Source organism: Citrus clementina, unplaced genomic scaffold (genome assembly GCF_000493195.1).
Source record: "Citrus clementina cultivar Clemenules unplaced genomic scaffold, Citrus_clementina_v1.0 scaffold_8, whole genome shotgun sequence".
NCBI lineage: Eukaryota > Viridiplantae > Streptophyta > Magnoliopsida > Sapindales > Rutaceae > Citrus > Citrus x clementina.
Genome location: NW_006262022.1, coordinates 1,273,681 through 1,285,837, shown reverse-complemented (window position 1 = coordinate 1,285,837; position 12,157 = coordinate 1,273,681). Strand labels below are relative to the sequence as shown.

The 12,157-nt window shown below is 35.0% G+C and overlaps 2 protein-coding genes across 3 annotated transcripts; both read right to left on the bottom strand.

The window, feature by feature from the left end:
* Positions 1-3,685: 3,685 nt before the first annotated feature.
* Positions 3,686-7,338, bottom strand: LOC18035181 (heat shock 70 kDa protein, mitochondrial). The gene is made up of 6 exons (XM_006422589.2): positions 7,117-7,338; positions 6,484-6,560; positions 6,313-6,391; positions 5,644-6,210; positions 4,946-5,566; positions 3,686-4,568 (listed from the first exon to the last, which is right to left on the bottom strand). The coding sequence occupies exons 1-6, from the start codon at positions 7,189-7,191 to the stop codon at positions 3,945-3,947; spliced, it is 2,043 nt and encodes a 680-aa protein (XP_006422652.1). The 5' UTR covers positions 7,192-7,338; the 3' UTR covers positions 3,686-3,944.
* Positions 7,339-8,823: 1,485 nt separating this feature from the next.
* LOC18035594 (zinc transport protein ZntB) lies at positions 8,824-12,134 on the bottom strand. 2 transcript variants are annotated; one of them, XM_006422586.2, is made up of 5 exons: positions 11,810-12,134; positions 10,762-11,687; positions 9,913-9,992; positions 9,553-9,817; positions 8,824-9,442 (listed from the first exon to the last, which is right to left on the bottom strand). In XM_006422586.2, exons 2-5 carry the CDS (start codon positions 11,507-11,509, stop codon positions 9,183-9,185), a joined length of 1,353 nt encoding a protein of 450 aa, XP_006422649.1. In that variant the 5' UTR covers positions 11,510-11,687; positions 11,810-12,134; the 3' UTR covers positions 8,824-9,182. The 2 variants fall into 2 exon arrangements, with proteins under 2 accessions (XP_006422649.1, XP_006422651.1); XM_006422588.2 differs by lacking the exon at positions 11,810-12,134 and having other exon boundaries at positions 10,762-11,787.
* Between the last annotated feature and the right edge of the window lie 23 nt (positions 12,135-12,157).

The window sequence follows — 12,157 nt, the reverse complement described above, 5'->3', positions numbered from 1 at the left end:
TCTCCAAATACTAGTAAAAAGTTTGAAACTACATAAAGTATGCATAATACTCAAAATTATATTTAATTTTATTGATATATCATATATGTCTAGTAATATAAGAATTTTTTTTTAATTTATTTTTACTTGATCCGCATCAAGATAAATAATTGTGCTTAACTAACATGTGTAATAAATAGATATCGTTATAGAAAATGGAGAAAAAAAAGTATACAAATGTCCTAGAATAAATATAGAATTTGTGGTAACTAATTCAATAAAATTTATTCCACTTTTTTAATATAAATTTTTTGTTTAATTAATGAGTAATTTTTTGTTTATTTAAAGAAAATATTTTTTTGTAAATGAATAAAATATTTTTTACTAAAATGATGTAGAAACAATGTTAATATTTTTAAATAATTAATAATCTTGTATAAATTTACTAGTTTTACTTTACATTTACTAATTTTATGTGTAATTTACAATATTTATGTCTATCACGGTATTGATGCCGTAATTTTTATTACGGCACTATAGAATTTTTCTAATATTTATATATTTAACAAATGTTATCTGTATGCACACTAAAATATTACATATTTACATTATTAAAGTTTTAATTATATATATGTAAATAATATTATATATCAATATTATAAAATATACATGTGTGCCAATATTTGACACCCTTACACTATTAAAATTCTAAATATATATAAAATTTTATAAATTAAACATTGTGTATATGTCTATCATTCAAGAAAAAATAAAAATAGAAGATCATGTCTAGTATTTGAGTTTTAATGATAAGAACTTAAAAATTAATTTAAAAATAAAAAATATAATCGTATAATTGGTCGGCTATATGGGTTGAGAAATTTAATCTTAATTTAACATGAAAAAAAATCATGTCAATTTAGACCTAGACTATTTAATAATCATATCAAATTTAACGATCCATATTTATATATTCGTGTCGTGTTCGCATGAAATAATGGTATTAGTTAAATTTTTCCCGCTCTAACAAAAAGGAAACCAACTGAATTGTTTAGCTTTAAATGATGATGGGCAACCGAACCAAATGGTTTGAACTTTGAACATCGTTTCAAAATGTAAAAAAAATAAAAAATCGAAGAGGGAATAGTCAGATTAAGGGATTGTGAAGGGTAAAAAGAGACGGTGCCAAATTGAAACATAATAATCAAATCCTAATCGATTCGTCTACAAGTCGTTGCCGTCGGTGCTTCTTCTTCCACCTACGGCTTGGCTGGTCGGTTGAATGCCGCCATCAAGATTTCTCGTGGTTTCGCCGATTAATTGCCGTCGATAGTCACCCACTTTTATTGCATTTTTGCTGAAGTATGTTCTTTGATCTATGTCGTTGATTGTTGATGGATAATATTGATTTGAATTTTTTTTAAAAAAACTAATTCTAATTTGGAAATAATATTTATGAATTTTCGATGGTAAAGAAGTTAGTTTGGTAATGTCTTTTTTTTTTTTTTTTTAATTTCCATTCTTCTCCCAAGTTTGCAGGATTTGCTTGATAAAGGAGGAAACTTCTACTCCCAAAAACCTGTTTGAAAACATCACCCATGGCTGCAGCTCAGAGGATTATAGCCGTAAGTTATTTCTCTCTTTGTCTTAACAGGTCTATAATCAATCCACTGCTGTTATATTGTGTTTGTCATTGATATTTTTGGAAAGGATTCATAACATACCAATAATTTCACAATCATTATTATGAACGAGGTTTGGAGATAAGGTAAACTGAGGGAGGAGTGATGTTAATTTGCTGAAATGGAGGGCGAGGTGTTGACTGTTGAGGACCACTTTTTTTTTTTTTTATGCCAATTACTAAGTTATATTTTGCAAAATGTATCCCTAAACAAAATTACTAAAACATAATCAGCTAGTTGTCTGGCTACGAAGCCCCTACATCTTCCTCTGCAAGTTGTCGCCGTCAGTGATTCTTCTTCTGCTTGCTGCTTGGCTAGTTGGCCACTTCCCGGCCATCGATAGTCACCAACTTATAATCATTTTTTGCTGAAGTATTATGTTCTAATTAACTTGTTTCCCTTTATCTGCTCTTTATAGCATATTCATGACCACAGCTAGTGTAGCTTTGCTCTTTACTAGCTGCTGTAAATATGAAAAACTAGTGACATGAAACTTTTAATGAAATCCGCGGAAAAAAATATAATTTATTTGTTTCTATTGAATTTCTTTTAATAATATTAAAGTGTTACATATAACATATGTGTAAGTCAATGCGCGTTTTTCGTCATCAAACTAGATACCCCAAATTAGGTGAAGAGGGAGTAAAAGATGATTAATATCATAGAGTTGATTATGGATAACTTTTCCCTTGTCTCATATTAACCACTCCTAAATGGGCTACAGCTAGTGTGGAATTTGTATATGTTATTTTTGTGTAACACAAAAATTTGTTCATATTAACACAAATTTGTTACCAAGTTTAGGTTGACAGCCATATCTATCTCTATCTATTTGTTCATATTAACACAAATTTGTATAACACAAAAATTTGGATAGTTCAGAAACATTTCTTTGAATTCATCATCACCACGATTTGATTTGCGTAGGATATCAGGCAACATCTTTATGTGTAAACGCCCTGCACATTGCTTTAAAATTTCTTAAATATCCCTCAACTCCTTGCATGTCTCCATATGCCTGTACAGACAATTTCCATTCGCAATACCATTGTATATAAAAATAACAAAATATTTCTAATAGGAAAATGATGTTTGCCCTGGGTCAAACTCCGGGTCAAACCCCGAAACTAAACAAAATGGCGTCGTTTTGTTTTTTCTTTTTTGCTTCTCCAAAATGTTGTCGTTTCACTTACTATTTGCAAAATGAAGAGCTGCACCGTAAATCTCTTCCTCTTCGTTTCTTCGTTTCACCTGGGAACGAGACAGATAGAAGAGAGCTAGTCATTCGCAATTCATTTCACCGTAAATCTCTTCGTTTCTTCAAATGCTTATTAGTTAAAATAATTTGCTGAGAAATGATGATTCCTCTCCATTCTTTGCTTCAACTGGGTAACACTCTCGCTGCCCTTTTATAATTTTTTTTCAGTTCTTCTTTCCTAAATCAAATGCCTGACTATAATATCTCTCAGATCTCAAATAAGTTTCAGTCACAAGAGATTAATAGCAAATCACTATTGCCATCAAAGGTCTGACTATCAATGATTTGCATGTGTCTGAGAGATATATAGATCGGCCAGTGTTTGTTATGTATGAAATATGTACTGCAGAGTGAGAGTTGCAAACGAACTTGGAGCTGGTAACGGGGAAGGAGCCAAGTTTGCTGCAATAGTATTGGGGGTGACATCAAATCGTACTTGGTATCTTCTTCTGGGTATTGAAAATGGTAAGTGAAACTCCAACATTTTGGAGAAGTAAAAAATAAAACAAAATAAAACAACGCTGTTTTGTTTTGTTTTGAAATTTGACCCGAGACAAATATCATAATTCTTTTTAATATTTAAATATTAAAAAAAATTCAAATCCATTCAAATTTTAGATAAAATAATTAAAAGGATGAAAATGAAATTTTAATCAATACTTACAATTTCTTGGCTTAAATAAGCTTTTGAACCTAAAAGAAATTTAGGATCATCGAGAAACACCAAACGCTAAGTGTCAACACTAAGATATCGTGGAGAGTCCCAGAAGCAGCGCAACAGCACAGGAAGTAAACAATGGAATTATTTCATGAAAAATTCATGTTAAACCATACACCGGAAAGGGTTTTAACTTGCTCGTGCAGTTTCTCAAAATAAAGTAAAACGTTATCCTAACAACTTGAATAAATAAAAATTTAGATACAAAACCGCCATATATCCTAAAACTACAAATCAAAACAAGACTCATCCCTGAATGTCCGACTCCTTTTGAAGCATCAACGAACGAAATTTACTACCTCTGTGCTCACTTTTTCACCTCCTCATACTCAGCCTCGGGAGTCTGTTCACCACCCTGGGAACCTCCAGAACCAGCACCACCACCAGAACCACCAGCCATGTGTTGTCCAATCTTAGAGACAGCTTTGTTAGCTGCATCAAGCTTGGACTTGATATCATCAACATTGTCAGCTCCCATGGCCTTTCTCAAATCTGCAACAGCATCCTCAATCTCTTTTGCAACCTCACTGGGAATCTTTTCTCTGTACTCACCCAAGCTCTTCTCAATGCTGTAGATGGTGGTATCCGCCTGGTTTCTGATATCAATCAGAGCTTTTCTTTCATTATCCCTCTGGGCATGCAATTCTGCTTCCTTAACCATCTTCTCAATTTCATCCTCTGATAGACCTCCAGATGAGCGGATGGTAATTTGCTGTTCCTTGCCAGTGGCCTTGTCCTTTGCAGAAACAGTGACAATACCATTGGCATCAATGTCAAATGTGACCTCAATCTGAGGCATGCCTCTAGGAGCTGGTGGAATGCCCACAAGTTCAAACTCTCCTAGGGACTTGTTGTCAGATGCCATTTCGCGCTCACCTTGAAGCACCTTAATCCCCACCTGAGTCTGGTTATCAGCTGCTGTTGAGAAGACCTGTAGACAAAGGAACACCAATCAGTCTGACCATCATGTCATGGAGAACAAAGAAAAAAACAATCATAAAGATGCTTTGTGACAGTATATGTATCCATTGGACCAGAGGCCAAAAAAAAAAAAGCAAAAACTACTAGTCAGATCCTTGGGCACAATGCCACAACCAGCACCATGGAATATGAAAACAAGTGGCTTAATAAATCAGGAAACATCTGTCCACTCTATGTTGTGTCTCTACAACTGCATACTCAAAATTCATATGGCCATGTCAGATTATTCTAAAACAAAAAATTAAATATTCACATATGTTTCTGCAGAAATGGGTCACTTCAAAATTATTCACACGTGTTGATGTAAAGCACTTGAAGGTTACTCACCTGACTCTTCTTTGTTGGAATAGTTGTGTTGCGATTGATCAACCTGGTGAAGATACCACCTAGTGTCTCAATACCCAGTGACAGAGGTGTAACATCCAAGAGAAGCAACTCTTTGACGTCGCCACGAAGAATACCACCTTGAATAGCAGCACCAAGGGCAACTGCCTCATCAGGATTTACTCCCTTGCTTGGACTCTTACCAAAGATTTCTGAGACCACTTCCTGCACCTTTGGCACACGGGTCATTCCTCCAACCAAAAGCACCTCATCCACATCCTTTGTGGTAATGTTGGCATCCTTCAAACAGTTCTTACAAGGGGCTCTGGTCCTCTCAATCAGGTTATTCACCAAAGTCTCAAATTTGGATCTAGTAAGTGTGATATTCAAATGCTTTGCACCTGACGCATCAGCTGTGATGAATGGAAGATTAATGTCAGTCTGGGTTGTTGATGAAAGTTCAATCTTCGCCTTCTCGGCAGCCTCACGAAGCCTCTGCAATGCAAGCCTATCCTTTGACAGATCAATTCCTTCGGTCCTCTTAAATTCACTCACTAAAAACTCCAACAAAGTGTTGTCAAAATCCTCTCCCCCCAAGAACGTGTCACCATTTGTTGCTTTCACCTGCATGATATGGTTATTAGTATCACTTTTTTAAACAATCAGTAACATAACATTTCAAATTATCAAACAATTAGTACCTCAAATACTCCATTAGAAATTTCAAGGATTGAGACATCAAATGTTCCGCCACCAAGATCAAATACTGCAATGAGACCCTCCTTGTTGTTCATGCCATAAGAAAGTGAAGCAGCTGTAGGCTCATTAATGATTCTCTGAACATCAAGGCCAGCAATTCTACCAGCATCCTTAGTAGCTTGCCTTTGAGCATCGTTGAAATAAGCTGGAACTGTGATTACTGCTTTTGAAACTGACTTTCCAAGGTAGGATTCTGCAGTTTCTTTCATCTTGGTCAGAACAAAGGCCCCAATCTGACTTGGCGAGTACTGCTGCCCATTGGCTTCAACCCAAGCATCCCCATTGGGGGCCCTTACTATCTTATATGAAACCATCTGCATTTCTTTTTGCGTCTGGGGATCATCAAATTTTCTACCAATTAAACGCTTGGTGCCAAAGAGCGTGTTAGTCGGGTTGGTCACAGCCTGACGCTTTGCTGGTGTACCCACAAGTAGCTCTCCCTTCTGATTGAAAGCTACAACTGATGGTGTAGTCCTAGATCCTTCGGAGTTCTCAATAACTTTGGGGTTCTATGCATAACATAAAAATAAATCAGAAACAATCCCTGAACTGTCAAAATCTATGAACATGACCATGTAGAAAAATATATTGAAAACGCAAGGCATTCTTACCTTTCCCTCCATAAGTGCAACACATGAGTTGGTAGTTCCGAGATCAATTCCAATAATGTCATTACCAGCAGGTTTTGAACTGCACAAACAAATTCAAAGAGTTACAAACAATAATCATAAGAAATCCACTTAAACATCCAAGATAAAAACAGCAGGCAAAAACATGAGTACCTGAAAGGTCTAGTCAAACTCGCCCAACTTTTACCCAGATTAGAAGGGGCCCATGAGGGCTTAACATTGCTAGTAAACTGCAACAACCACCATTACAAATATTAAGAATCACATATCCACTAACAATTTATTTTATAAGATCCTAAAATTTAACACAGGTGCCACAAAAAATACAACGTGAATCATGGCCCCAAAAAAAAAAAAAATTAACAATAACAAGTATCACGACATCAATCAATCCTTAAAAAAGAAACCCATACGTTAAACAAACCTGGAAACAACGTTTCAAAAAAAAATTTATTCATTGCATAGGCAGATACTAGAGAGACCGTCAATTTATTCGAGTACCATGGTGAAATAAAAAGTGAAATCGATTGCTTTATATTTCAAATAAAACCCAGAACAGCAGAGCCTAGATGAAATTATAAGCTGAAAACCAATACCACAAGAGCAGCAAGCTCCAGATATCCAAAGTTTAGCAAGAATCAGAATCTAAAATCGAGAAAGTAACAGACTTTACAAAAAAAAAATCATATGCAAACAAATACCCACGATACAGATCACTCCAAAACATAAAAATACGAGAAATTCCCAAAAATCGATTGGTTAGATTAAGTTTAAAAATTGACGTACGCATTTGTAGGCGGAGATGGGGGCGGAGGCAACTTCACGGCGCCGTAATTGTCGAAGCAGAACGGAGGTGGCCATAGCTAAAGGTCGCTGAATCGATCTGTTTCAGCTGCGTGTGAGGAGAAACAGAGATTTAGTTCGACGGGGTTTTAATGAATTAGGGTTTATAAGGGTTTTAGGGTTTTTATTTTTATATGAGGCTGCTGATGCCTGACGGGTCTGGTCAATATAACTCTAGCGAGAGGTGGAACGTTCTAGAGCCGATTGCAATTGCCAGGCAAAATTATTTGTAGGTCCCTATTCTTTCAGAAAACTATAATTAATGCACATATCATATTTTCAATTAATGGACTCAAGAAAAAAAATATGATGTGTAAGTGTAACTCCATCTATTCCATACAAGAAGTCGCTCGATTCGGTTTGTACTTTTAAGATTTTTCATACATTGGAATAGATTGTTACATTCTATTGTATTTAAAAAATAATAATAATACTAATCAATACAAAGTTTTGCTTATAATTATCGTACCCAATATAAAATTTTGCTTACAATTATTGTACTTTAACTCAATTTTTTAAATAAAACAATTTAATTAGTTAATGATCATTCTCTTTTGTATGATAATTAATATTCTTTAACTGTTCTTAAAGCTATTTAATCGAATAATTTTTAAACAATTATATTTAATTGACTATCTAAATTCTAATTTTAAAACTAATTAATCGAGTGATTTTTAAATAATTATACTTAACTGACTATCTAAACTCTAATTTTAAAAGGTCATTCACTTCTTTACCTTCTAAAAAAAAAACATTTTCTAACTATTCTACTTATAATTTAACTAACCAACAATTTTTTTACTATTGATGTATATTTCTTAGAATTTGTTTTTTTTAGCTTTTTTCTATTTAAATGAAATTAAATCAAATATGTAAGGCCGCGGGCCCGCGGTGTAGTTTAATCAGTTAGTTGTAAACCCAGCCGTCTTGCGGCGAACCATTCGCTCTCCAATTTATTGTGTGAGCGTGAAACGCCGTCGTAGATACCTTTTAATTAATTGTTCATGTGATGCCACGTTGTCGAAAGAGTCCGATCCTTCTAATTCTAGATGCGCGATGCGTCCCTTAATGCAATGGGCAAATCAATATATTTCCTTTCTTGGGAAAGGGGTTATAGATTCCAGACTTTGAACTTTAAACTGCATTTTATTCATTACATTTATGTGAGCGTACATATTGATGTGTTTCAATCTTGACCCTCCATTAGCAATGAATTTTCTAAAGTTGGAAATATTCAATCCAATTTCTTTTACTAAGCACCTTTCATATTCAATCAAGTTCTATTATTACATAACAATATTTTTAATTCTGAAAAAAATGGTGATTATAAATACTAACAGATTTGTAATGGCTTATTTGAAAAAGACATTTTCGGTGCATCTAAAGTGAAAAGAAAGAGGAGGAAAGGCCAATAAGCTCAATGAAACCTTAGGTTGCCAAGTAATGTTTGTTAGGTGCTATGGTCAAATCTTCCTCTTTTACCATCCAAAGGATATTTGACGGCTTTATACAAATTCCCACTTCATGTACAGGAGAGCTAACTTCCAAGAAAAATAAAATGATAATGATAATGATAATTTAAAAGTACAATTCAATATGTTGGTGTCACTACAGTGACAATTACTGCTGATATAAATTAAAAGTACCACATTCAAATGAAATTTGATCGAATAGTGAAATTCATAATATCTGTACAACGTGTCAAAAGCTTTCCAAAAATCCATGTCAGATCTATAACAACACAGTTAGAAAAAGGAACAGATGCGGGCAAAAAATAAGTGCACATTGCATTATTCACAGTTTTGCATCTGCAGAAAATGGCCCTCTCTATGATAAGTCAAGAAAATACCAACCCAAAAACCAGAAGGTAAGCAAAGTTTGAAGTTTAATGCAGAAAAAGGAAAAAGGGGTGTGTACAAGAATTATGCACTAAGAAGGCCGTGTCACTAAGTAGGAAAAATTATGGGGACATGTACCAGTGATGATTGTGTTTAGATTATGTTTTGCTATCAAAGTCTAAGGTAACCTCCTCTTCCTTGAACTTGAACTCCAACGGATCTCTTGAGGAATGATTTTCTGTTGAGCGACCAGCTTCTTCTCATAGCCCTCCTCCGCTGCCAAGCAGCTATTCGGCTATAAGCAGCTGGGCAAAGGAAGCATAGCAGCACCAGTAGTAGCATTGCCACACAGAGAAATACAACGTTTCGGAAACCATCTTTTGGTTCCTCCTGCAATGTCCATGGGACTCCTCCCACATTCATTCCAAAAACTGATACGAATCCATGAAAGATCGATTAGTGCTTAATGATGCCGACTTAGAGAATAGAAATGACTCGAAACTTTATAATAGTAGAAGTTTAGACTGAAGAGATAAGTTACCTCCAGTGATGATGGATAAAGGAAGCAATGCTATTGAAAGGAACGAGAGATAATAGAGTTTTCTATTTATTTGTTCAGCCTGCCAGCTATCAAGACCAGCCTGAATTGCCGTTACACGGTTTGTTATAAATCCCACATTCTCTTTTAATCTCCTTAGACGGCCAGTTAACTCCTCTAAGGCATTAATATCATCACTAGAAAACCAATGTTTAGAAGAACACCTTTCTTTCACTCGCGGAAATACTTGTTCCCCATATGAAATCACCTGAGGTTAGGGAAAATAAATGTAAGAGTCCATGAGTGCCCATCGCTTTAATATGAATTCATTAGGGAACAAATAAAAATGAATGGAAACAGTACCTGTAGGAGGCGTTGCAAGTTAAGATGCATTTTGGGAAATCTTCTCTCCTCCAACATTTGTTTCTTTAAGGCAAAACCACCTGTAGTGGAGCTCAATAGTTATAGAAATTTGTCTAAGAGCAACTAATGCCAATTCAAACAGAGAACAGAAACAAGCCTGAAAGAAACTCGAGTGATAATATATGCAGAATGCAGATACAAATTAGGAGATACTGTGCTTATTTAACCAAAAAAAAAAAATTAGAAATCCAATTATTGTTTACATCATTACCAACCATAATATGGTGTTCCTTCCATTTTTCTCTTTCATCTATCCATTTATAAAGAATAACTTGCAGTAGCAAGTCATGAATAAAATGGTTGGCTTTGCCTATCAGATACATTAAGATCATCGAAATTATCAAACATCAATGCACAACAATATGACTTTGAATTGATTCAGTATTTATCATTTTTTTTAAAATCGCACAACAATATGACTTTGAATTGATTCAGTATTTATCATTTTTTTTAAAATCGAAACCATATTACGTTTACAGTGTTGGCATCAGAATATCATAACAAGATCTGTCAATAATAGTAGGTGCAAAAATCTACTGTATGAATTGAGAGTAAAGAACAAAAAGAATTAAAAAAAAAAGGCTCAGTTTAAATAATCACATTGGTGGCCACCTTATTATTGCCCTAGAAATTCCAACCACATTACAACTAAGAGGAAAGCATGAAATTAAATTTCATGACCAGACATGCAAATAAGTTTCTCTAGGAAGATTGTTCAGCACAAAAACTATATATGTGTGTGTGTGTCTCTGTGTGTGCGCGCGCGTGTACATTGCTAAATGAAATTACCTTTATCCAGTTCAAGCTCCACAGAATCTAGCTCAATCTCCAGTTTAGTCACAACATCTTGAAGGTGATCCACGTGCGTGTCAACAATGTGAACAACAAGATTGGAGAGAGATTTTGGAACGGGATTATCAGCTTCCTCAGAATGATTCATCGTCAACAAGAATTCAAGGACATGCTCCCTTATTACAATCCCACTCCCTTCCTTCGGCTCACCTCTATGGTTCTCCACACTAGGAATCTCCGAAAGAAGTGATTGACCAATGGGTGAGAAACCCAACCTTGGAACACGACCCAGAGACACAGTAATGACAGAATTATCAGTAATCCTAGCTGCAATTCTAAATGTGAAATTGCTTGAGGCCGGACCAGGTGAATTAACTCTAAATACAAGTGCTCCATCAACATACCCACAAAAAGGCCCATTACTGACAAGGGATAAAATGTCTTGAAGCTTCAAAGGCGGGCAAAGGACGTCTATAAGGTATTGTGCAGATTGAGCGAGTTTTTGGCTTCCCTTTGGCAGCTCTACATGGTACCAAGAAAACTCATTGCCAGTACCTTCGGTAAGATTCCATTCTTTAATATAATATTTCCCATACCCATCAAATATGTAGGCTTTTTTTCTCACCATTCCAGGAAAATGGTGGCGGTACCCATGGGACTCCCGGAAAGAAGGTTCTCCCAGGTTTAATCTCTCCCTTTCCTCTATTTCTCCATCCACATTTGACCCTTCATGAGCTAGCTCCATGATTTCAATCAACTAGCTCTTTTGATAAACCCAATTAGCAACCAACAACCATCGTAACCAAATTGATCCAATCTCAAAACTCAAAACTACTTCATTCAAAAACCTATCGGATTCTGGTTGCGGAAAACCCTTCACTATCCAAACTAAAGATCAAAATTACTCAAACCCGGATCAAATCCTAAGAAACAATATATGCCATCATTTCACAAGCTACACAAAGCTCATTTAATACTCAAACAGACACAATAACAATCCAAATAAATAAATAAAAAAGAAAACTTGAATACATGAATATATTACCTTATTAAAAAAGCTTCAAAACCAGCTCAAAAAGGCCTAAAAAGCGAAACCCAGATCAGAATCAAAGCAATTCAATATACATATAATTATTATCACCAAGAGACACAAGACAGAACCAAAGGTCAGTGGTTGCCTTGTTCAAAAGAAAATTTAGCTAAGAACGCCTTCAAAATATCAAATGGTATCTAGCATTCGTTCTGAGTTGAACATTCAACAAATATGTAAATAAAACTTCGGAGAAAACAAAGAAAGTTTAACAAATAAAGAAAATGTGCTGTTATGGCCCAGCAGTTTCTTTGAATCTTCCTTCTCCACACCAAAAGTTTCTGGACGAAAAATAAAATAATT